The 27,313-nt window shown below is 42.7% G+C and overlaps 1 protein-coding gene across 2 annotated transcripts in view; it reads right to left on the reverse strand.

Annotated features, from left to right (window-relative positions):
- The window catches only part of RAPGEF5 (Rap guanine nucleotide exchange factor 5), a 190,289-nt gene that overhangs the window by 93,754 nt on the left and 69,222 nt on the right, over positions 1 to 27,313 (reverse strand). For both annotated transcript variants that reach the window (XM_087821202.1, XM_087821201.1), the window contains exon 7: positions 19,562 to 19,610. In XM_087821202.1, the coding sequence (XP_087677328.1) occupies positions 19,562 to 19,610 (49 nt within the window). The remainder of the gene's footprint in view (positions 1 to 19,561; positions 19,611 to 27,313) is intronic.

Raw genomic sequence — 27,313 nt, forward strand, 5'->3', positions numbered from 1 at the left:
CAGTGAAGGCACATCTGCCAAAATAATCAATCTCAAAAAATACAACAAGTGCCATGCTCTGGCCTATGTGTTGCTTATCTTATCAAGAGTGAACTCTGTTCATCACTGGAGGTCTTCCTTGAGCCCTCTAGCTTCCTCCTAATCTCCAACTTCACCCTGACATTCAACACCAAAACATACTGTACCCAACTCGGACACAAGCACAGTGATTTCATTATTTTTCTCTTTATGCAGCTTGCTCTTCCATTTTAACAAATAGTTATTGAGCATCAACGATATGCCTAGCACTGGGTTATTCCTGTGAACAAGACAGATAACGCCCTGACCTCATGAAGTACACATACTACCTGGGGAAACAGCCAATGAACAGTTACTACTACAACTAATAATAACAATAGCAACAATAATTTGTAAAAAATAAAATGGAATTAAAGATCACGATAAATGCGGAAATGACAGAAAAACACGTGGGAGAGGTCATTTTGGAGAGGAGACAAGGGGTGATGCTTCTATAAAGAGGTGATATTTGGGCTGAGATGGAGCCGCCTGTGGCAGGCGAGAGTGATCCTATGAGACAAGGCTGCAGAGAGTATGGGCCACGGTAAGTTCAGATTTTAGCTTAAGAACGTGGGGAAGCACTAAGGAATTTCAAATCGGGAATTGCACGATTTGGTGCATTTTTCCGAAGTTCTTTTTGCCTTTTTTGTGGAGAACAGAGTTAAGAGAGTCAAGACAGGAGGCAGAGAGACCAGTTAGGTGACTCTTGCTCTCACCTTGGGTAGAGATGGCATTGGCTCAGACAAGGGAGGCGGCAAGGAGCTGAAGAAACGCGGAGGATTTGAGCGGTATTTTTAGACAAAATGGACACAATTTGCCAATGAATCGTAGCATTTATTCTTTTTAGCCCTCTCCATCAAAGGCAGACCAAAAAGTCCCCAACCCAGGCCAAAAACATACCGACCCCACTGATAATGAGGTCGCCCACTGTACTTTTGGATTCAGTCTGCATTGTTTTGTGTACTTTTAAAAACTATGATTTCTGCTTGGTATTTTTAAAAATATCATCTCCTGTACCTTTTGCTTTTGCGTGCTTTTTACGCCCACCTAAACGCCGTGCACAGTCCAAGCTCTGTAACTACTACTGGGTGGAACAATTGCTCCCCAGTGACCCAGAAGCCCCGTCTTTCATGCCTATTGATAAAAAAAAAAAAAAGACGGGAGGGAGATTCTGTTAAACTCCGTGGATACCTAGGATAACTCCTACCAGCTGAGCATCAAAAGTCCAGGCGGGAGCAGTGAAAGTGGGCAGAAGCTCTTTTGTTTCCAGCAAAAAGGTCCATTCATGCTCGTTCAAAGAAGGCCCCCTGTTGTTACTGCTGCCAGATTAGGAGGAAATTTAAGAATAAAGAAAAACACTAATGTTTTCTCTACTAAACTAGAGGTGAATGCAAAGGAAAGCATAAAATATAGAATAACATCCTAAATTCCACTTAAAAATCAGTGGGCTGGAGAAGTAAGGAAGTCCACTTAGCTAACTGAAATAATATAAGAATTCGTTCCTCACCCTGCAAGGGGGAGTCATTTTCCCGGAGGGGACAATCGATACGATACCCATGTGAGACGACTTCACCCACGTGAAGGACCAAGGACACCCTGGCACTTAATTTATACTTTACTTGAATTTTTGTTCCTTCAAGTTTAAGTTTTGATGAAAACAAAGAAAGTTAAATTTTGGAATATTTTTTACCTACTAAGTTCATGTTTTTGTTTTTAAAACAATAACACTCTGGGGTAAAGGCATTTCTTTTTACCTTTTTATACTAAGAAATAGGACATGCAGAACAATGAAATACAATTTCAGGATTGAGAGTTAACACTTCTTTTTGAGTTTTAGGCAAAATTCTTAATACATATAGATAGAAGGAAGGTGGGAAGACATTAACACAAGAGAGTACTTGGGATAAAAGTTCAGTCCTATATAGTTCTAGCTTCTCCCCAACAATAGTGCTGCATTTTCTGGTCATGTCTTGGAAGATCTCAATATTTGTTGTCTGCATTACACTTTGTTTAACAGAGTAGAAATAGAAGCACAAGCAAGTTAAGGGGTTTGGCAAAGGGAACTCAGCCATCGATCTCAATCAGCGTAGTGGGGAGAGTCTCTAAGTTCTGGGGGACTCTTAACCACAGCACCCTGATCACGAAGTAAAAACCTCGGTCTCCCCCAACACAGAGATAACATTATTTTCTTGGAAATACTGAAAAATTATGATTCCAAAAATGCTTTTTAGCCAGTGGTTCCTATATACTAGTTGAGAACAGAGACTTAATTTATACTGGGCTTAAAAGGATTTGTGATTTCCCCATGAAGTCTCATGTATGAAATACATAGTCAGCTAAACGGGAGAGCTCTACGGCCCTTCAATACAAAGATTAATGTCAAGGAATAAATAAGGAGGCAGTTTCTCTCTTTGTGTCTCCTCCTGGTGCAACTCATGTGGTAAGAGGAGGGGGAAGCAGTTATTTAGATTTCTGAGCTTAGTTTTTTCTTTTATCTGATCAGAATATGAGTTGGTTGGGAGAGATTTCCTCTGCAAATATTGATTCTGGGACAGCTCCCTCCAGGGTAACACGTACACAGGAATGAGAGCTCCTGGGACCAGGGAGGTTCGGAGCCTCACTCTGCCAACACAAACCGTTCCCTTATCTCTCAACACCCAGAGTCTAAAAGCAAGAAAAGGCCTTTGAAAATAACTTACACAACAAAAGTCACAAGCACAAGATCAAAAGCATATATTTTGAATGGTGAACATGAGAGCCTACATGAGGACTAAGAATATATGTGGACTAATTAGCACTAATTCACATAAGAGCATTTGGTTTAAATGTACCTATTTGTATGTTGACAGTCTCCAAGAATTAAAGGGCTTACCTGCTATCACTTTCTTGTTGCCTTGGGGACAATAGGTATTCTCTCCCTACCACCTACTACAATGGTTGCTAAGAAAACTCTCCTGATAACTCTACTAATACTATTATTTAAACATAAAGGATCAATGTCCTTTCAAAATGATGCTTATTTAATTTCTGCTGATCAACTTTGTAAAGGTAGGAGCCACACTAACACATGAAACACGCAATGATTATAATGCACTAGGTGACTATAGTTGTCAGCATTCTTTCAAAATCAACCAAACTACTTTTTTTAAAATTTACAAATCAACCAAAAATTTAACTACAAACACAAAGTTAGCATTTTGAGTCTCAATGTGAAAAATCAGCAAACATAGTTGAGAAAAATAATGTGTTGAGTATTTTGCCAAGAATTAAAGATTTGTCAATAACCTAATCTTTCACCTGTGCAGCATTTTATGGGGAGAAAGCTCTTTCATGAAGGGTCTCATTTGATGTTCACACAGCCCGACGAGTCGGGCAGGTAAAATCAACCCCAGTTTATACGTGAGGTTAAGTAACCTGTCCTTGTTTTTAATATAAAACGTGTGCATCTGTGGCAGTCAGGCCTGCCTGGGGCAAGGATGGGGCAATACAGTGCTGGTCAAACTGCATGTCACAAATCCATTCATGTGGACCCATGTCTCTTTTCATTTCTTTCATGAAACAGAACAGAATACAATAGAAAGAATAGAAAAGGATTTTAAAAATGAAAATGCACTGCCACTAGTATTCTTCATAAATGTGGATGAGCTGTGCACCAGGTCGGGCTCTTTTGTGTGTTCTGTGGGTTGTAGACACAAAAGTGTTAGGAAAACACAAAGGTGTTTCCGGGCCACAGGAGGCGGGACCCAGTTCCTCATTATCTAAATAACCAGCTATTTTTTTGTACCATTCCTGGAGAAGGGCCATAATATTTGCTTTAGGAGGCCCCTCAACCACACACCATCGACGTCCAGCAGGCAGTACATGTCCTGCGGGTGGCAGGGAAACAAGCCTGCGGCAGGGACTGCTGAGAGCGTATGCTCAGTGCTGGTCACCAGGAATAGTCACAAATGCTTCATGATGTTCAAACCTCTCCTGTTCTTTGGAAAGTAAGGGAGCCCTGGCTGCTTAGAGCGTCGGCCCACGCACCGAAGGGTTGCGGGTTCGATTCCTGGTCAAGGGCACATACCTGGGTGGTTGCAGGTTCAGTCCCTGGCAACAGTCAGGGCGCCACATGCGGGAGGCGACCAATTGATGTGTCTCTCTCACATGGATGTTTCTGTCTCCCCCCCCTTCCCTTCCTCCCTCCTGCTCTCTCTAAAAATCAATGGAGAAAATATCTTCAGGTGGGGGTTAAAGCAAAAAAATAAAAAATAAAAGGAAAAAACAGCAGTTGCAACCTTCACCTTATTACTCTTTTTTCAGTGTTAAAATCTGAAAATAGTGGTCGGCTTTCACCGCCTTGACGTGCCGTATGTGCTAGAACCCGGCCCTGCGGTGCCTGTGGACCGCCTCTGAACGCTGACCAGCGGCCCTTTGTCTCTGCCCGGCTCTCAGCTCAGCCCCAGTCAGCCAGCTGAACTCGAGACTGTTGTTTTAAACTCTCGTCTCCATCCTATGACCCTCCGCCCTCGGAGAACGCAAGCTTCCCGCAGGCCCCCCTCCTGGGCGATCCTATCTGCTGCTCCGGTTTCAGCCCGCAGCGCTCTGCGGGCTGCTCCCAAATCTGCGCCTCCATCTCTGCCCTCTTCCCGGGCTCTGGGCCCACAGTTCCAGTTACACGCTGAGTAGGTTCCTTCCGCAGACTGTCCCGTATCTGCTGTGTGAGAGCTGCTGTGACAAGGGCAGAGACACAGCCTGTCCTCGAGAAAGTCACCTGTTGACCAGGGTGAGAGGACGCAAAGGCCTGAGGTCGCGCGCAGCGCCTTCGCCATATTCCACAGGCCTCTCCCTCGTCCAGGGCCTGCGTTTTAGTTTAGATCACCACCAGGCATCTTCACGTTTCTTCCTTTCCCTCCGTGCTCACATAAACCTTTCCCTAAATCCTGTCACTTCTAGCCCTGGGACGGTTCCCTCCTCTTCTTCCCTGCCACCGTCATAGCTCTGGACCTCTCCACCTCTCACCTAGGCCATGGCCACAGGCGCAGAGCCAGCCTCCTCTCGGCCTATTCGTTCTCCACACAGCTGCCCGAGTTCCGCTTCCAGGGGCCAGGCTGATGGTGGCACCCCCCACCCTTTAGACTCCCGCCTCTCCCCGCTTGGGGACCCTGAGAGGCACACAAGAAGCTCAACACCAGCTCAGGCTCCAGGGCCCCATTCCAGTGTTCCTGATGCAGAGGGCTTAGCCTGGGGATGCACACCTTGACCCAGGTGACCCCCACTTTATTAATAATCACTGGCCCACATTGGGGCTGAAGCCTCAGCCAGGCCTGGAAGGCGGGGCCATCGGGGCTCAGGCTCTATCCCCAGACACACCTAACAGTTATTTGATTCATTTCATATAGAAATTGACGTAAGTGAGATCATACATCTGTTCTCCCAAAGTGGACACTTACCCCAAGTGATGTTTTAGGACAGGTGTATGGTTGGCCTTCTCCTTAATCAGATTCCTAGAGCTATTATGATTATGCTCACTTTACAGATGAGAAAACTGAGGCTCAGGGATGTGAAATAGCTTGCCCAGAATGACACAGGAAGAGGGAGTTGGTGGAGGAGATAGTTAAATACCCAGGTCTTACTCTTTTCCGCTCCAATATGCTATGAAAATTTAAATTGCCTGAAATGAACTGCACAGGAGTGAGACGGAAAAGACAGAAAACAGGGGGTTTATTGCAAATGGTCTAAGGACTCACTTCAATTTCCTGGCTGAAGCCTCAGCAGGCCTGGAAGGCCAGGTCATTGGGGCTCAGGCTCTATCCTCAGACGCACCTCAGGCTGGAGGCAGCTCAAGCCACTCAGAGCAGGCTCGGGGGCGTCTCCCTGCCGACGGCTGACTGTGTGATTTATGCCCCCCTAAGGCAGACAGGATTCCATTTCAGTTCTGTCTTTGTCTCACAGCAGAGAACCTCCAAACCTCCTTTCCTTCCACTTCTTAATGGGTTTTTACAGTGTTTTCTTTTGAGTAACATTTAATACACGTCCAGTTCATGGGAAAGTTATTCGACAGAGAAAAATGACACCACCACCAGAGCACAGTGTATCCTGTATCAAATCCTTCAACTAGATCATAAATATTTGCTCTGTAGGCCAGAGTAATAAAGAGCTAATCCATACTTGATCCCAATAACCCATCTGTTTGCCCTTCTTATAAGGAAACGTACCAGAAAAAAACAAGTTTCCTTTCATGCAAAGATGGCTTGTCCATGATCCAACTAAAATAAAACCTCAATAAAAAAATCAAGTGAAACTTAGCTATAATTTTTCTTCAACATTTTTTATTGAGAAACAGAAAAGCTTTAGGTTAAGCACATTTCAAGGATGTGTCCTGGTAACAGGACAGGTTCAGGTCAATCTGCTATGATAAACACAGTAAAAGACAGAGCAGCAATGATGCTCAGACACTGCAAGACATGCATTTTAAAATATCCTAGTGCCCTCTACTATTCTATATGCTTTCTCTCAGGAATAAAAATTAAAATAATTTTAACTTCGGAGGTAAAGAAAAGTGGTTTCTGAGCCTATGTGCCAACATGAAGCTATAAGGCCATCTCATTTTTTAAAAAATATGTTTTTACTGATTTTAGAGCGAGAGGAAGGGAGAGGGAGAGAGAGAAACATCGATAAGACACATCAACGTGATCGACTGCCTCCAGCACGCCCGCTGCTGGGTATTCAGCGCACAACCAGGCACGTGCCCTGACAGGGAATCGAACCGTGACCTCTAGGTTCATGGGTTGACACTCAATCACTGAGCAACACTGGCTGGGCTATGCCATCTCATTTAACTCCCCCACCTTCCCCCAGAACAAGCCCCTAAGCTATATGCCATCAGCTCCATTTCGTAGAATAAGAAAATGATCCTGTAGAAGCTGCTGAATCATAGCAAGTGGTTCTGGAAGAACTGAACCTGAGCCTGTGGGTTTGTTTTTCACAGCTACACAAATGTGCCTCTGGGACTGTAAACCAGAAAACACAACAGGTCAGGTCTACACTGACTCCCTTGTTACGTAAGGTTTCATGGTAGACAAGAATCTACATTTAAAAAATAACATTACAACTTCCTGCCACTCATACGATTCTCTTCAGATTTTTGGGGTCCTGAATGTTTAGCAATTCCATTGCTAAATTGTCCCCTTGACGTGACAGCAGAATTCATGGCAGAGGAACCACCAAGAACTCCCTGAGAGACCTTGTGTTTGCAAACACAGGCAAAGCATTGGTTTAATCAATCGATTGATCAGTGGAGGGTGGGCAGCCCAAGAGGAGGCAAAGAAAGGTTTGAAAATTTCCCTTAACCCTCACCTAATTCTAATCTGTTAGGATTTAAAGGAAATTCCTTTTGTTACACATTCGGCATCCTTCCTACAGTATCTCTAGTGTATGAACTTTTCCAGTTATGTCAAGTCACCAGACTTCAACTTTATTACTTGTCAAGGGGATGCTAATAATCACCGCCCGCAGGATGGGCGTGTGGAAGAGGGACGGCTGTAAGGCGCTCAGTCAAGGGTAGCTACTTCATGCTCTAAGGCATGGTGATGTGCTTTTACTTCTGCGTGTTCATCTGTGGATGGGAGCTTCTTTCTATTCAGACCCACCTCCTACTGGGGTAGAATGGAAGATGAGGAACGTAAAAACAAAGTCATTACTATTTGTATTCTGACATCCAAGGTGGAATTTTGTAGCAAGACAGGCTTGAAAGGGCAAAGTCTGTAAAGAAATGTTACTTTCCTCTGCACATCAGGAGCCAGCTCTGGGAGGCTCTGCTCTCTGGTCTTTCTCTGTTGGAAGAACTAAGCCAAGTTTGTTTCCCTCAAGGAGGCAGTCAGGACAGCTCGAGGCTGTCCCCAAGCTGATCCAAGTAGACTGCAGGGAAGAGATGGGTAAAGAGGCTGCAGAGACAGAATGTCAGAGCTGTGGGTCCCATCTTCCCTGGCTGGGCTTAGCTCTGAGAAGGTGATGACATGGGGGATGGGAGTGGAGGTTGACACCCACACTGGGCCTTGGCATAGAGGAGACTGCCTGGAAGTCTGCCCCCAGCCCCACGTAGGGCCCAGCACACTCACAGTAGATCAGCAGTGAGCACAGCAGGGCTAAGGGAGGCCAGGTGTATAGCTTATTTTTCCCAAGTTGCTCTTCTTTCCCAGGATAAAAAGTTTGCAAGGACTCAAAAGTTTTTACTTGCCTTGGGGACAAAGGCCAGTAAAGGAGCCAACCTTCATAAAGGAGAGGCTGGGTGAAGCGTGTGAGAGGGGTGTACGACACCGACAAGAGGCAATATGAGCGGGACAGCCAGGAAGGCCCAGAGGCCCTGACCCAGCCGAGGTGCCACTGCAAATCCTCAGGGGGCAGCAGGGCCTAGCACGGGCACCTCTGCAGAGACCAGAGGAACCTAGGGACACTGTGGGGCTCCAGCAACCTTCACATGCCAGGGACCGAGCGATGCAAAAGGGAGGGTTTAAACTAGGCCCAGGCAGGAGCAATGTTCTGAGCAGACCATTTCTCACAAAAACTGTTCAAATCAGAAACACCTAAAGTGCAGCTCACTGGCAGTGCTAGCAGCTCGTGAGGACCATGGCACAGTTGTCGAAAATGAACGCAGCATTTCCCATCTACGTTTCAGTGCTGTGAATAATTTTGAGAACCTGCTACATTACCATTTTTAAGTATCAGAATAAGTGCTTTAATGGCTCATAAGATAAAACGATCTTATAAAGATTATCAGATAACAAACTAAGGCAAATATATTTTGAGGGGGAAAAAGTTATGTTACAGCATTGGCTATTAGCCCAAACTATTTTTCCTATCCATGCCAAAGGCTCTGAGCCACTATTTCCTCTCACATAAGTAAAAGTATATATATTTTGAATTTCACATAAAATAGACAAAATAGAGGTTATTTTATCTGTCTGGCTTTCTTCTTAAAATATCAAAGTAATAAAAACTGCATTAGGGCAGGCCCCAGGGAAACTCCCTTGGAGGGGACTGGACGACTCACATTAATGTGATCTTTTGATGAGACTGTCCAGTTGGTTACAAGACTAACCCTGAAATTAGTCGACTCATGCAGGCCTAATGTTACCAGCAAAAGAAAGAACTTCAATGACTTGGATTTAGGTACAAATGCTAAGCCTGAATTCTATGCCCTTCATTAATTTCAGTGATGATGCTGAGAGGACTGAAGTGGCCAGTGGTAGAGCCCACAGCTTAGGTGTGCTGCTCCAACGCCGTGAGGCCTGCTGATGGAACCTGCCCCTTCCCTGTTGACCAGACAAGGTAGTCACTTCCTGGGACAATGCCCACCCCCACCTCCACTGTCAGCAAGAGGTGTCCTGGCCAGGGCTTATCGACCATCTCCAGTCTCCCTTACTGGCCCCTATCTGAAGGATGGCGGTTTGCTTTCTTACCAATTGTGATAAATCTGTGTTTGCTGTATAAGGCTCCCTTTAGACAGAGGAGAAGGTCCTGCACTTAGCTCCACTTTCGGAAATAAGATGTAGGAATGGGTCTTTTAAACAAGGAGAACAAAACTAAAAATCGAAAGGAAGAAAATAAGAACATATAAAACTAAGTTGGCAATTGCATCTGCACACTTTGCTCCCTATTGCAGTTAGAGTGGAGGGAAACTGGCAACATTTCTAAAAACTACCATCTGTTCCTCAGGATACAGAGATAACCCCAATCTCAAATGTATCAGTCATTTTTTCTACCAGAAAACAATAACAGGATAAGGTGGAAACTTCCTCAATTGATCTTAATAGGTCTTACAGTGAATGCTTCATTTTTTTAAATGTTTGCATTTCAGTAGATAGAAGTTAGCCTTTAGTTCTATTGACTTGGGATCCGCCCACAATTTACAAGGAAATGGCTTCGGTTCAGGTGCGTTTATGTGGAGCCAGGGTTAAAGTCGTTTCCCTTTAAACCACTGCAAATCATTCCCTCCCAGATGTCTTCCTGCTAAGTTTAGTATAGAAACTTCAGTGAGAATGTTTACTTATTCCTGAGTCTGTCCACCAAATAAAACTTGGTAACAATTCTCTTCTTTTATAAAGCTTTTACTGCCAATGCCATGAGAACTTTGTAATAATTCTGTTATCATTCCCATGAGAAAATCTCCCCTCAGGTAGAGAAACACTGAAAAGTTAGGCAGTTGTCCAATAAATGAGTGAGTAGCAAAAGTATACTCACTTTCGATTCCCTCTACCATGCTTGGTTCATTAGACCAACACCCTGCAGGAAACACCAGCTGGCTCCCTGAGATTGCAGATCACACAGGCTTTGGAACCTCTGTCAAAGTGAGGAAACTAAATCACCTAGGGGTGAAGGTGGTTAAAAATTCAGATGCCAGGGCCTCCATCCACACTTAATGGGGAGGAGTGGCAGGGCAGGGATTAGCACTGTTAACAAATACTGCAGGAAACCACTACGCAAATTCAGTATGAAGACCACTGCTTTAGGAAAACAAAATTTTATTTAGTCAAGGAGGAATTTTGACGTAGCTTTACAGAAAGAAACCCAGGATTATTTTTACAAGTATGTATCCATCCCTGTTTCCTAATCTCCAAACAAAAACATGTATGTCAAAAGATACTGTTCAAGCAGAAGTTGTACAATGTGAGCCTTCGCTGACTACAGGGTCAAAATTTCTATCACCAATCTCATTCCCAAAACAGATCACAATCATTGTGTGCAGTATTAAAATGAAGTATTTTTATAGCGTGTCTGAAAAATGCAAATAGCTAGACCCATGGTTTGTTTAGCCACCTTGAAGGAAAATGTCTGATTTAGAAATTATCAAATGTTAAGTCTTCATGTGTCACATCAATGGAAAGAATAGTATATGGCCCGGCCAGGCGTGGCTCAGCGGTTGAGCGTCGACCTAGGATCCAGGCGATCGGGGTTTGATTCCTGGTCAGGGCACATGCCCGGGTTGCGGGCTTGATCAATGACTTTCTCATCATTGATGTTTCTGTCTTTCTCTCTCCCTCTCCTTTCCTCTCTCTGAAATCAATAAAGATATATTAAAAAAAAAGAAAAAAAGAATAATATATGAAGTAAATTTCACTTTTATCAAAACAGCATCACGTACTCTGGCAGAATTCAGTTGAATCAAATTGCACACTTTGCATTATATACCAGGGAGTATTATTTACTTATATTCACACAAGTTGTCATTTTCAGTTTTACTGAGAACAGCTCCATTCTCATAGCTGTTTATACAATTAGACTTTTAATGTGACGAATGATGGACAATAGCTGGGTCATATGGCCAAGACAAAGATTTCCCTTGATAGCTCTTACTTCTCAATACAAATGACAGCAGAAAATGTTCCTGTGTGTGTGTGTGTTGGGAAGATATGTGTGAGGGAAAGAGGATCTTTGATAGACTTTCACTTCGGAAAAATGTCAATGAAATGAAAGAAGTTCAGAAAACAAATTAAATGAGCAACAGTTATTATTCCTAAATTCTTACTGAATGGACAGCACTGTATGATTAAGAAAAACAAAGCTGCCTGGTGCTTGGTCTTGAGGACCTGACCTGCAGGCCTAGCGTGGCTCCCTGGTCATCAACCAAGCCTGACCTCTCCCTTTTATAACAAATGGGAACAGGGTGAGGGAAGCCAGCGACTCACCAGAGTGAACACAGGCCAGCGTGGGAGTCCGATTTCCTGACTGCATGCCTAGGACGCCGGATTCGGGTAGGAGATGGTGTTTACCAGACGGCAGAATTTCGTAACTTCATAAAAACAGCACATGGCCAGGATTCTTCTTCTCAAGGAATATTGTAGTTCATAAGAGAGATGACTTTAGCCGTGAATCTAGCTTTCTTTTTAATTACCTAATCATCTTCTTCTTTTATTATTTCCTTAAGTAGTTTATTTAATATGTTAAAACATCTACAGATTACTTTTATTCGGTACCTTAGGGATGTGCACAGAAGCAATCGCATAATTATAAATTTTGAAAGTAGATCTTAGATCAATCCTCCTGCCCTCACCCACCTCTCAAAGGCAAACTTTCATTCAAACACACAGAATTAATCAGATGCAGGGTTTTAAGTGGCTGCTGGTCCTTTTGGGGCACTTGGTAAATAGCACATCAGCCTCCTGGGCTGGAGTCCGAATGCTGGGCGGCATTTATCATATGTTTATCCGGGAAGCAGCTCTCACTCCCCGAACCCCAGGAACCTCTGAGCTGGCAGCCTTAGAGGGGAAGCTGGCCAGTCCCCAGTGTATTAAAGGCACCCATCAGTCGCCTCAATCAGCTAATTAGCTCAGCAAATGCAAAACCTAAATCATTAAAGAAATGGCCCCGATGGCATTGTTGGCTTTTGGTCTGGTGCCACTTACCCAGCAGGGTGGGAACAGGGTGATTCCACAGAAAACGAAACACTCCACACTGGGGAGCTGGGGTGGGCTGGGACTTGATTTGTTAGGGAAGTTGAGCCCTGCCAGAAATTTTCACTGCGGAAAGAGGGGTACCGGGGAGATCTCCCTGTTTATGCTTTGAAATTTAAATCAATTTAAATATAAATTGCTCTCCTTTGCTGTCATTATGAGAAAGAAGTAGAATGTGGGTTTCAGATCTCTGGTGTGCAAATGGTCATTAACTTTCATCTGACCTTGGGTGTAGAACTGATATGGAATTTATGCACAAGGTACACTCATTAGACTCATTTAGTTTCCTCACAGAAAATATGTTCCCAGGAGCTGCGAGGCTAGAAGCTGATGTTTCAGCAAAGAGAAAATGCCATCCACCCATTCACGCCTTTCTCCAGCCTTACACCCACCCCTCCGCTCCGAACCTCAGGAAACTGGTTCTCTAGACTCGGTAACGTTTATGACACATAGGCAGTAATAGGTAGGGATCCGAATGATGTAAAATCATTGTTCTGGACCGCACAGGACCACATAGACCCTGGCTGTGAGCCCTCGCTTTCCAGGGTTCAGGGACCGCCGATGCTTGTTCTCCATCCCAGTATCTGATTCTCTAAAACAGGAACAAAGGCCCACTTAGAGCTGTTCAGGAGAAATCAGGGCAAGGGGCTACCTTCTTCGATAATGTGTCACTGAATGGTTATTTATCATCTCGGCTTAATAGCTCTAATTACAAAAGACAGTGTCACGGGATCTTTTTTTTAAAAGGCAATTTTCTTTGTATCCCAGTGGGAGAGTTGGGAAAAATTTACAGAGCATCTGCTGCGTGAGTTTTCAATTGTTCCTGGGCTTTACGGGATGCTATTATTTTCTCGGTTGTAAGAATTTTACATTTTTAGCTACCCTCTAACTTTATACTGCCCTGGGAATTATGGTTTCAAGACTCTTATTATGGTTTTATGTCATTAAAATGAAAAGAGGGAGATACAACCCGTCAACCACTGAATGGATCGCTGTTTGGTAAGGACAGGCACTGGATGCGATGCGAACGTACAAAATCTGTTAGCAAGCAGGGACAGAACAGTCTCGGGAGATGTTAGAACAAGGGGTTATTATAGCACCGGAGAAGGAAAGAGATTTTACAGACTTCAGCAATCGGCATGGTGTCAGACAAAGCCCTCTCTTCTAGAGAAAACATCCTAGGCCATCAATCCATCAGGGAAGACCAGAATGCGGTTGATTATTTTAGCAGAAACACAGGCTACTTCTTTCCTCATGGTTAACAAATGCTAAGTACCACGTTCAGTGGGGTCACAACACAGTCGGTGTAGGTCTGTGCTGACCACAATGGGAGTGGTGGCCGCTGGCCAGCTCAGCATCCAGGAGGCGGCCAAGGAGAAGAAACGACAAAAACCAAACTGTGTGGAAATATGAGAGAGGACAAGGTACATTCTTTGAGGGCACACTGTGCAAGACTCAGAAAAAGTTAAGTGGTTGAAAGTCTCACTAAAAATCAGGCACAGGATCTTAATTACTCAAAACAGAGCCAACAGACACCTGCCATTTTAAACTAGTATTTTTTAGCTCAAATATTCATTATATGAACACTCAGAGATTAGATGAAAAAACCATTCAAGAGATAATCCCTATAGCTTTTAAAAGCATTTAAAATTTTTCAATCAAAAGTTATCAGAGAAAACCAAAAGGTAGAAGGAGTTTGAGACAGCAATACTCGTACTAGCACGTGAGTCTATCTTTGCTGGCCCTTACTTTTATTATGAACATCTACTCTAAAATCCCACTGTAGTACGCAGTCCTCTCCTTATGAGTGATGTGTTTACACAGGATGCAAATGGCCCGGCTGCACGTGGCTCAGTGGCTGAGCATCGACCTAGGACCCAGGAGATCGGGGTTCGATTCCCAGTCAGGGCACATGCCGGTGTTGCGGGCTCCATCCCCAGTAGGGGGCGTGCAGGAGGCAGCCGATCAATGACTCTCATTATTGATGTTTCTATCTCCTTCCCCCTCTTCCTTTCTCTCTCTGAGATCAATAAAAAACATATTTAAAAAATAAAAAAGCCCTCAACTTGCCTGGGGGGTCCACCATGACTACCAGATCCAGGGGTTGCCTCCTTGAATGTGTCACGTACACAGAATTCAATATATGGCAAATAGCAGTAACCAGGTTGTTGAAATCACACAAATGTTCAAATGTTCTTGAATATAGGATTCAAGCAAAGATGACCAAACAAGAGAATGTCCGAGGCTAGGAAACAATTTAACTCCAATGTAAAACACTGACTGCCCTCTGATCCTTTCTAGCCTATTAAAAATAACACTTAGCCTATTAAAAATAACATTTATAAAAAGCCAAAGCTAAATGCAACAGGTAAACCATTTTTTACTATTTTATGTTATATATATTTAATATGTCAAAGAAATAATAAAATATCTTAGTACACAAAAAACACTTTAACCTCAGTCCCTGGCGATTTGTCTTGGAAAGAGAAAAAAAGAAATGCTGCCATCCATTACACGAAACGTTTTTGAGTTGCCACTCTACTCTTCTCCACTTCCAGGAACAAAAGTGGAAAACGGGAATGTCTTTTCACCCATCACATCCTCACTCTCATAATCCGGAAAATTACTAACCAGGGAGGGGACCCAATGAAGAGTAGTCGGAAAAGCTGGAGACGGAGCCTGGGAAAGCCTGGGTTTGCGCTCTGTCTGCGGACTTTCTAGCCGGAGCGCTCTCAAGCACACACTTCCTCTCTGAATTCTGAGACTGGGTCAATTCAAACAATTTGGCTTGTGGAGAACACATGGGGCTCTGGTGACCAGCAGCCCTTCCCTTTCTGCTGGTTTTCTCTGAGGAGCCACGCCTGCCTGCTCTGGCCTCCTCCATGTGCCTTGCGTGGGGCTGACCTGATCTTTTCCCCTCCCCGCAATGCTCCTGCTGGTCTGGAGGTGGGCATTTCATACATCCAACGAGGTCCCCACCAAGACTGCTGCTGGGCCTACCAGGAAAGAGCTGCTCTATTTCTGCTGAGATTCTTTAACTCCATAGATTCTCTGAGCCAATCAACCCCCTTTCTGGTTTCCAGTTTTTCTATCATTTGCACCTAAGAGTCCTGAATAAAATATTCCCAGGGTTGTAACTCCATGAAGGATAATGAAGGCAATGAATGAAAATATTCATTGTTACAATGAAATGTTTGAGCTGGAAGGAATCTCTAAGGGTACCAGATTCTACACCAATCCTCACCTGCCCCCACCTCCAAGATACAAACTGGAATCACTTTGCTAAGGTCCCAGAGACATTTAATGGCATAAACAGAGCCTAAAATCCTTCTTTCTTTTCTAAACATTAATATCCTAGGTATGGTCCAGCCAGTATGGCTTAGTGGTTGAATGTCAATCCGTGTACTGGGAGGTCTCTGGTTCAATTCCTGGTGAGGGTGCATGCCCGGGTTGTGAGCTCGATACCCAGCAGGGGGCGTACAGGAGGAAGCCGAGCAATGTTGATGTTCCTCTCTCATAGATGTTTCTCTCTCTCTCCCTCTCCCTTCCTCTCTCTCTAAAATCAATAAAAACATTAAAAAATAAAAATGTTAAAAAATAAAATATCCTAGGTATGTAGTTTTAAAACACTTAACTAGCCATGGGCTAAGCAGAGAGAGTGAAATATAAAAACTGCCAGAGATTTACCAATATGAGGTTTCCGTCTTTCCAGAAATAGAAGCCCAACATGGCACAGGGTTCATGTGATCTAAAATAACAGAGCTAAAAGTGCTTTGTCTGTGAATTTCCTGGAAAAGGGAAGAAACATACCTCCCAAGACTCAAATTAGCCAACATTAGTAGTAGAAGAAGCAATCCAATGACAAGGAAGACATGCAAGGGTATCTCAGCTAATTTTTTAAAACCCTGTGAAGCCTTAAAATGCAATTCACATCCACTAAGGTTAGCAGTTAGAGCAGAAAACTGTTTAAAGGCACATCCTAATGGCCTCTGAGAAGATTACAACAAAATGGATTTTTTACTAAGCTGGGGTCTTGAATCATTTATATAATTTATTGATTGGCTGTTTCTTTCGTTTCTGTTTGTATGGTGAGCTGAAGCAAAATACTTTTTCTTTATACTAATTCTTGTTTTAATAACCCTCTGCAGTGAGACATAAATCTGGCCTGACCACCTGAGCCCTAATGAGCAGTTTTACTGCAAGACATAAGATATTAGGGTAATCAATTCCTTTTGTCAAGCCACAGATGTACCAACTATCATTTTTAAGACTTTTTATTAGGTGTTTACCACCTCCTTTAAAAAAAGCACACCCCTAAAAATAGTTTTAAAAAACAATAACAAGCCTACAAAGAAAGTACCACTCTGCAGCTGGAACTCTCTAATCCTTACCTGAGGACATGCTTAGAGAGAGAGAAACATCGATGTGAGAGAGAAGCGTGATTGGTTGCCTTCTGTACGTGCCCTGACGAGGGATCGAACCCACAACTTGGGTATCTGTATATTAATATATAATAATACAGTACCTACATATTCATAAAGAAAGGTCAGGAAATATATACAAGAAAAGAGTAACAGTGGGAAAAAACTCATAGACACAGACTAACAGTATGGTGATTACCAGAGGAAAAGGTTTGGGGGAGGTAGAAGAGGAGATGGGGGGATAAATGGTGATGGAAGGAGACTAGACTTGGGGTTGAACACATAATACAATATACAGATGATGTATTATAGAATTCTACACCTGAAACCTATATAATTTTATTAACCAATACTACCCCAATAAATTCAATAAAAAATAAAATAAAAAATATTTTTAACAAGAGTAATAGTGGTTATCTTTCTTGGTGAAATAACGGATGATTTTTCAATTTCTTCATACATTCATGCATTACCAAAAGTTTTTCAATGAGCATGCTATACTGTAATTACAAGAAAAGAAATAATTAAAGCTATTTTTATTATGAAAAAGAGAAGTAATACATGCTTATTGTATAGATTTTTTTCCACAGGACATTTTACTACATTAATACTTCAAAATACAACCTTAAAAGCTTTTCATCATTCCATTATGCTGATCTCCCAATTTTACCATTTCTCTACTATGGGGACTTAAGGATTGTTTCTAATTTCTTATGTTAAAAAACAACAGTGCAATAGATTCCTTCTACCTGAATCTTTATATGCATCTCTGATTATGCCCAATAGGAACTCCAGTTATGGAGTTACGGGATAAGAGAGTTAAGGATACTAGAATACTGAAAAATTGCTGTCCTAATAAAGTAGGAATATGTCCCCATCGTTAGTGTATGTGTGAGAGACCATTTCACTCTGTCCCTGAGATGTTGCCAAAGCGGTGTTTGCATTCCAAGCTCCATAAGATCAAACAAGTAAAAACAGGCATACTAACTTCATATAGCCACGTCGAGGCATAATAAAGTTGCCTTCACACCAATCTTCCGCTTTGCACAATCTAACATGTATGGACCTTAGGCTTCTTCATTTCCCTTCACCTCTAGAAAGTTCAAACTCTTAGCCTGACAATCAAAACCTACCTCTTCACCTTGGTCACCTGGCCCCAGCCACTCTCACATCCTTCTGCTCCTCAAACACATCTCACACTCCTCTGCCCAACACTCTTGTCCGGATCCACAGGGCTCACCCCTCACTGACTTCAGGTCTTTGCTCAGAAGTCCCATCAGGGGCCTTCCCACACTACGCTGTGCAAATAGCAACCCCCTCTCCAGCCTCCCTGCCTGTATTTACTTGCTCTGTTGTCCTCCAGCATTGACACGCTATGAGTTTTTGATTACCTTCCCAACATTTTCTGAAATTAAAGAAAAAAAATCCTCCAAGGCACGGCCATCCCAACTTGAACAGACTGTAAGTTTGTCTCCTCAGCATTACAGGAACCAAGATCAGCTCTAGCACGACTTATTTCTAAGCCCTCCCTGACAACCTTTACGTTCATGTCTCCTCCATGTTGGCCTCCATCCATGCAAATGCCCACAGTCCGATGCTGTTCACCTGGGAGCTATGCACACACACTGCCCTCTCTGTGCAATAACCTTAGGTCAAGATTGCTGGTCTTACATCTTCCTTCCACCTTTATAGCATCCAGTCTCTGTGTCCTCTGCAGCAGCCAGCTCAACAAAGGTTGGTATAAATGTGATCAGCTAATTCGTACTAAGGTGTGTGTGATTCAATAAGCAGCTGAGAGAAAAGCAAATACTTGGAGGTCCTAACTGAAAAAAAGAAAAATGTAAAAAATGTGTGGCTTATGTCCCTAAGACATTTCCATTTATTTCCTCAAATTCTGTCATCTCTTGTATTTTTGTCTCAGTCTTTGCACCTGAAAAGTCTTATTCCAGTTTGATATTATCCAAGAAGCATCTCCCTTGTGTTTGTCATTCTATTCAGCACTGACCTCCTCCCTCTGAACAGCAAAGGATGCCTCCTTCTGACATTCCTCCCTAAGCAAGTGTTTTTCTACTTCAGTGAGTCTCCGTTTCATATTGGATTTCAGCCTCTCCTTCCAAATGTATTTGAAAGCTCTTTCCCACATATCACTTCCACAGACTGCTTCCTACAGGTACTAGGAATCAGACCCATGCAATCAGTCCTACGTAAAAGGCTGGCTTTTAAATGTCACTACACAATTAAATTATTTTTAGAAGAAACTACTTGGAGATAAGAAATATATCTTTTAAAAAAAGAGAACCTTGATGTCATTTGTTTTCCTCTGTCATTATAATAGGCAATGCAACGTGTCTGCTTTCTGCTGTTGTACACACAGACGTTTTCATGGTTGCAAAGAACTAGAAACATTTTAATTTTGAATTTCATTTTTCTTTGAAATGTAAAATAAAGCAAGGCAGTGAAAATTTAAAGAACCATACGTAACATCCTATGCTATTTTGATGGTAGAATAAGTGATTTTAAAAACAATGGTACTTTTCTGCATTCTACACCAAAAGTTCCTGAGATACGCTCAGCTGCTCACTAGCACATGACATATGAAATATTCCCTAAGAATTAAAACCTTCCTTAGACCCCATGAAAGACTGTACTCACCAGACTTCTTGGCTTTCAAAGCAATAACAGCTGCTAGCTCTCTCTGCACCTAATAAAATATTAGGGAAAAAATCAATTAGAGTAAGAAAAACGTAGCTATCAAAAACAGTACTTTGTTCTTACATATGCAACCCAAATTAAGAGCTATTGCAATCAAAGCTTAAATTTGCTGCACTTTGGGGGTTTCTGTTTGATTTTAATAATGTGGAAAAACCTCTGCATAGAAATTTTGGGCCAAAATTCTAAAAGAATCATACTGACTTACTTTAAAAAAATTAGACAGTTGCCAGAATGTATATTTTGTAAAACACTGGTATTTTTGCCATACTGATGGGAAGAACCTCAAAAATATAATTATAAAACACTCAGAAACAATGCAAATAACAAATTATTAAAACAGCCAGACACATTGGCAAATATATTAACCCTATTTATCCCTCAAAGATTCTAGTTTATACAGAAGTTCTAGAACAATTAAGATAGGTGACCTTAGTTTAATTGGACCTCTGCTCAAACACAATAAATGTTCACTTGAAGTCTGACAGGTTTCCAGCAAACAGTTAGGAAAATATGCCACATAAAAAGCCAGTTCTACTGACTCATAAGGTCGGTGAAACGGGAACAGACAAGACCAACTTAAAAATCCTAAGTGCCATAACCCCCTCCCCATTTACTCGTCCAGAGCTTTGCTTGCTCAGTCTCTCAACCCCACACACTTCGAGTGCTTAAATCATTTCCTAAAAGCCTTCCCAAAGAGGAACATAAAAGAGGCCCAAAAAACGTTGATCACAGTCACTTTCAAAGGTAACGTTAAAAAAAAAAAAGGAACGAAGATACTCTGTGTTTGGTAGCAATGAAAAACTCCATATTGAGCAAGCTCACTCCTCTACGGGACACGACCTTTGAAGCTCGGAGGTGTGTGTGTCTTCAGATGTTTGGAGGTGGTGGCGGTGGTGCTGAGTTTGGCAGGGTCTCGATAATGACATTTTCAAGTGAGAACACGGAAGCTCAAGGTTAAAGAAGATTTGCTGCTGAAATTAATCTAATTTATATTCATTTACTTGTAGGCAAAGTAGCACAATACGCTGGACACTGGGACTCCACTTAGGATACCGCTTTCACGATGGCCAGGGCATGATCGCCCTGGCACTGCTCGGCTGCCAGGCCTTCCCTGCTGGCAAGTCCTAATGGCATCCAAAAGGGCATACTCCTGAGTTAGCTGATTCTTTGATACCTTAAGGCTCTCTCCGGAAAAGTATGCAGTAATGAGAAGACATTCAGTTCTTCTCCAACCTTGGAAGTCTGAGCTCTGAAAAAGCTCATGGTAGGAAATTTTCAGTTCAAGATCGTACAGGGAAAAAGAAGGCTGGGGGAGAGAGAAGTGATGAGTGGCTATAGAAAAACCTTCCCAAATACCCGTGCAGGCAGTCAAATAAAAAACAACAAAACCTCAATTATTGCATATTTTATACACTTAAAATTGTTAATAAGTTTTATTATAGTATCACCATCTCTTTTCAGGATTGTGCTCCTTCACAGTGTCACAAATATTTGGGGGTGGAGTCAAGAGATGGACCATAGCCATTCACCGGGATCGTGTTGACAGCTGCCCAATTTTTTTGGATTTTATGGATTCTATGACCGCCCCGGGAAGAGCCCACCATGGCTCAGAGACAGAAGGAGGGCAGAGGCGGAAAATGATGCTTATGGGCCGCTGCATTTGCTCACGCAGGACCCAAACCAGCCTCCTCCCCGCCCCCCTCTTTCAGTTTTCCATGCCTGAAGTTCTCTTCACAAGATCTTCAGCTTTTCTTTCTCTAATTAGAAGTAAGGCTCAAAATACAAATAGCTCAGAAAAGGAAAATATTATATTCCTTCCACTGAATAACAAGACATCTTTTTAAAGATTTGGGGGGGGGAAGAAAGGGAGGAATGGGGTGTGCAAGAAGCCAGCCTAGCACTGGGGGACCTGGGAAGGAGAGGAGAGATGGCAGTGAGAAAGGACTGCACGGGTCCGTTTAGAAGGAACCTCAGCCTTTTCTTTCTTGAAGCATGCAGGAAATGAGACTGCTCTAGGACGCTAAACCCCCTGCATGCCTGCAGCCTGGGAGGAAGGAAGAGGGCTTTGCGCAGGGTGCGGTGCAGAAGAGCGGCCACTGTCCCAGGATGCAGGAGGTCTCCTGGCAGAACCCCAAAGGTAGGCCACTCTTCCTGCAAACCGCAAAGCACAAAGCACTGCTCAAGCAAAAGCACAGACGAGCTAAGCTCCCATTCTAAGCTCCTACAGCATCTTCACAGCACTTTCTTTTCATTTAATTTTTTTTTTTTTTTTTTACTGGCAATCATTTAATCATTTTCAATTGTATGACTAACACCCGTCCTCTGGGTGGAAGCTCCACTGAGGTAGGGGCCTGTCTGTCTTTTTATGCTATAATCCAGGGCAATCAACACTCATTCATTGACCTATGAGAGGTGGGTGCACAGGCTTCCACCTTACAAGAACATAGGAAGGATTTCAGGGAGAGAAAAAGCTGCCCCAGGGAGGGCCATGAAAATCAAAAGAGAAGGCACTCCCCAGTAATGAGCTACCCCCATCAGGAATCTCCAGAACGTATTAGCACGCAAGGTCTCCTCTGCAAAGAATTGTTAGATTTATATTGAAAACTAAAACTTTGAGCAACTCTAGAAGCAGAAACTAGAATTTTCTTTAACAAGGAATCTGTTGGATTGAAAAATAAATGCCATCCATACCCCAGCACCAGTCAAGCCTTCAGAGGACTGACATCCTGGCCCACATTTTGACAACTTTCTGAGAGACTGTGAGCAAAAACCATCCAGATATAAGATGTTCCTGAATTCCTGCCATTCAGAAACTGTTCGAGATAGATAATACATGCGTGGTTTTAAACTGCTACACTGGAGGGTCGCTGTTGATGCTGAAGAGTCTTTTGCAGGATAATGATGATTTTTCTCCTCTGTCCACTTGTGTGTTGCTGGTTAGCCTTAGTTTCTCTCGCCACGCCCGAAATGGAACCCTCTTCTCAGGCTAGGCTGCAGAATGGACACATGTAGAGGCAAGAGCCTCGTCTGATACTACTGGCCACTGTTTTCATTAAATGCGGGTGCTGAGCTGCTGCCTAAGTAAGTAGGAGAACGGCATTCTTAATCTGACAGGAAGACTTGACTACCTTGGCCTTCCCTACTACAATCTGAAATCACCCTGGGGCTGGATGGGTTTCAAAATTCAAAATGTTATGCATTTCAGAAAGGTACCCTACTGACGGCACACCCTCGGTGAAGTCTGGGGCAGCAGCTTGTAATCAGAAATCAGACACATTAATATTTATGCAAAAGAATCTGTGATTATTCATACCAAATGGGATAATGAAAACCAGAAAAAGACTCAGGATTTTCCACTAAATATGTTCAGTAGGTTAAATTTTTTTTTTTCATCGAGTAAGTTACGAAAAACTTTTGCTTTTCAGAGCTTTCACATTTCAGAACTGAATAATGGATTGTAAACCTCTACTAATTTTACACTAAAAGTTCCTCTCCCTCATCTTGTTCTCACGTTTCCTCTTGTCAAATAGCGACACAGTCACTACTTAAGGCTGTGAAGAACTGCTTTCTTTAAACAGTTTGGATTTTCATCTACCTGTTTCAGCAGTTCTCAAGCCTGGCCGCACATTAGATCAACTGGGAGCTTTAAAAAACTTACTGATACTTGGGCCCCAACTAAATCAGAACCTCTGGGGGCGAGGTCCAGGCATCCGTATTTGCTGCTGTTGTTGTTTCAAAGGTTCTTAAGCGATTCCAGGTTGTATCCCGGGTAGACAATCATTCCTCTATTCAATAGCATATCCTAGTGTTCCCAAGACTCAGCCTTTTAATCTTACAACCATTTCAATGGACAGCCGATCTTTCCTTTTTGTTTTGTTCTCCTCTGATTTAATTCATTTGTGAAGGAGCGAGGCCTTCGCTGCGTCGTAGGTGTTAAATGACACTATAACCCGAGCCGATGATAAGATTCAGTCACCATCAGCAGTTTGACAGACATGATCTACTCAGGTACAAGGAAAGTTGCAGGGATGCTTTTTAAGAAGCTTCAACTTTAATTTCAAATGCAGTTTATTCAACATAAAAAAAAAACACTCTATATATTCAAAACGTATCTGTAGCTTAGGATATATTCACTTTTGTAAATATCTAGAGAGAGGATAATTAAGGGACTGATAAGATGTATTTCAAAATGTTCCCTCTCTCCTGGTTACCCATCAGAGGCATGTTGAGTTGTTTTGGTTTTCTAGCTTCAATAACCAGCAGGGCTGTTCACAAAAAAGCCCTGAAATTTAACAGGCACAAGTGCTGATCTTATTTCTAGCATTCTGCCTTCTTTTCTCTCTGGTACTTTAATAGTGCCTTCAGCCTCAAAACCTGAATGCCCAAAAAACTGTTCTGCATCGATGCCAAGACTCAAGAGGCAACAGAAAGAGTCAAATACAAACTCTGAGTGCAGGGAGCATCTCCGTGGGAAAGGTGAGCTGCGAAGGCGAGCAGGCTTCGTGGAGCAAGAGGCCCTTGACACCCAAGCAAGGAGCTGATTAGAATGAAGGTCATGGGGGGACAGACCAAGAGTGGCAACCGTCTTAGCTAACCAAAGGGTGGTCCTGACAAACCAATTTTGAATAGAATCACCAATTCATTTCCTAAGCATTTTCAGTAAATCTGTTCGTTTTAGAAACATGTATATTTTGAAACCATAATAGAAATGTTTTTAAAACACAGAACCCATCTTCTCATTTCCCAAATTAAAACGTGAGAAGAAACATAATCCAGTATTCTTTCCTGTTTTGTTCCCAAATATACTTACTTTTAAACCTCTATAAAATGTTAAGCTATTAGGACTTTAACACTCCAGGGGGAAAAAAAAAAAATGCTTCTTAATCAATGTACTTTTAGATAAGACACAAACTAAGCAGTGACGGTGGCTAGACTTTTGTCCTATGAATACTGATGGGCTAAGTAACAATTTTCTTTGTTCCTCAGAAGCCTGTTTGCCCATTTCCAAGTTCATTATCTTATGGAAAAGCTAATATTGCCACAAATCTGACACACAGATAATGTTGCAATTACCTGTTAATGTCAACCAATAATTGGAAAATTAAGAAAGATATATAAATAACTGTCTAGACACCACTGTTCCCCACCTAATAGTTTACTTAACAAATAGTAGTTTCCCCAGTAATTGCTGTCACCACATCAAAGACATGTTTGTTTAGCATGCTGGGAAGATAAAATATGCTTATGCTTACTCATCTATTTCAAGGCTAGGGATATTTTTAAAACCTCTTATATAGACTTTTTTGTTGAATACATACAGATATGCCTATTAATTTCATTTTAACTTAGACGATAGCTGATCATTCAAAAAGTAATATGTGGAAGTGGCCTGAAAGTAACAGAATGAATGGGGATAAAGTCCTACATTTAGGTTTTTAAGTCTCTTATTTAAGTCTGCTACATGTACATACATCTATTTGGACGGAGGTTCACACTGAAAAGATCTGATACAAGCATGGTATGAGTTAAAAATGGAAATTAGATACTTATAACGGATAACAATGTTTTTAGGAATATTACCAGAAGAATGACATTCAGATCACACACACACAAATAATGATGGACTCTAGAAAGGTCAATATCTGGATGGTATTTGGTTTGGAGTACCATTTGTTTAGGTTCATGAGGCGCAGACTGTATCGACGGGAGGACAACCAGGAGATGGACACCTCCTCATAGGTAAATGCAACAGACAGCAGTCTTCATGTACCCTGTCCCTGCAGGAGTTGACACTGTTACCCACTGGGATTCCATGACACCACATGCTTCAGGCTTTTCTCTTTCCTCTCTGGCTGCTACTTCTCTTCTCCCATGGCTCTCCTTTTCCTCTGCCTTTCAATTTTGAGGATCCTTAGTGATCGATCCTCGGCCCTAGCCTCAGCCCTCTTGACCTCCTCATTTTGTTCATTTACCCTGGGCAATTTCATTTACTCACAAGGCTTCAATTATATCTGCATCTCCAGGGTCTTAAAGCCCCCTCTCCATCCATCTCCTGGACCTAAATGTCCCACTAGTAGCTCAAACTCAACACTGCCAAACACAAAGCCACTTTCTTACCACTTCCTTCCACCCACAAATCTGTCCCAGGTCCCATATACCCAGTCAATAAATGGTACCACCATCTGCCCTGGGACTCACACCAAGGAGTGAGGCACCCCTGATTTACCTCCGCCCACCATCTTCTCCGACTCAGACTGTTGTCTCTTACTTATCTGTCTTCATACCATGTCATTCTTTACCCTACAGCAAGAAAAACCATCCTAAAATATAAATGTTATGATATTGCATCCCTTGTGAGAAAACTCTTCAAAAACGTCCCCATGACACCATGACCGAGTCCAATGTCAAATATTGGATATATTGTACTCTTCTGATCTCAACTTCAGTATCACCTCTAATCCCATTTCTCCTCTCAAAATCCATGTTTTTAAAAAAACACCAATATCCCAGCCTTAGTAAAATAGAGCACTTGCAATTCTCTGAAGAAGCCATGCTCTTTCTTTGCTCTGGGCCTTTCCATATGATTGTCTCTCCGTCTGGGATGCCTCTGCACCTCCCCACTTTGTGTGGTTGCCACTTGCTTGTCCTTCAGGTCCCAGCTTAGTTACCATCTTCTCTTGAATAGAGTCCTCCCTGTTTGTACTCCAGGAGCATTCCACACTTCCCTCGATTATAGCACCATCACAAGCTAGCGAATTCACCTCTTTAGCTGGGAATCTATAACAGTACATTCATTACAAGCCCATCGAAATGGACTCCTTCATTCATCATTCTGCCCCTGGCTCCTGTTACCATCCCTGATACGTGTCTGTGCTCAAGAACACAAGTGAAGTGTTTGTAGTTGCTGCTGAGAAGAGAAGACGTAGGGGAAACGTGATCATTAGCTTCAAATATTTAAAACGTTGAAGGTAAAATTCAGACCAATGAAGAGAAGTTGCGAAAGGGCAGATTCAGCTCTAAGAACTTTCAAGTAATCAGAGCTGTCCACAGTGGAAATGGTCCATTTTGTGAGGTTCACAAAATGCTTCACGCAGGAAGGTAAATATCAGAAGCACCCAGGCTAAGGAATTGTTCTAAAGAGTTGTTTTATGAATGCCTCTTCTCAAAATCATCAGCTACCAGAGAGAACAAGCACGAGCCTCCAGTGGGTGGTGATATCTGTCAGCCTGCAACTGAGCGGTTGGAGATGTTATAGCCATTTAATCCACCCAACAGGGCTGGAGGTAGTGCAAATCTTAACAAATAGATGAAAAAAAAATGTTAGAGGCCATTTTTTGGTTGGGGAAATCTCAAATTTCATGGCACAAACAACAGGAGAAGTTATATATGTACTGGTTGAAAAAACCTTCAAAGAGCAAGCTAACGACACTGACATCTTTTCAAAAAAGTAGGACTAGGGAGAAACAACATGGCGGCGCAGGTAACCGCACACCCGCCGCCTCCCGCAACCACATCGAAATTACAACTAAAATACAGAACCTCCATCACTCGGAGCCTCCTGAGACCTGGCTGAACAGAAGCCCCACAGCCAGGGAATTGAAACAGCACCGAGACCCATAGGAGGGGCGGAGACGCGGGAGGGTCGGGACTGAATCCCAGAGATGCGGCAGTGGGCCCACACCGGGTGCCGCA

Source organism: Miniopterus natalensis, chromosome 10 (assembly GCF_054644295.1).
Source record: "Miniopterus natalensis isolate mMinNat1 chromosome 10, mMinNat1.hap1, whole genome shotgun sequence".
In the NCBI taxonomy this organism is placed as follows: domain Eukaryota; kingdom Metazoa; phylum Chordata; class Mammalia; order Chiroptera; family Miniopteridae; genus Miniopterus; species Miniopterus natalensis.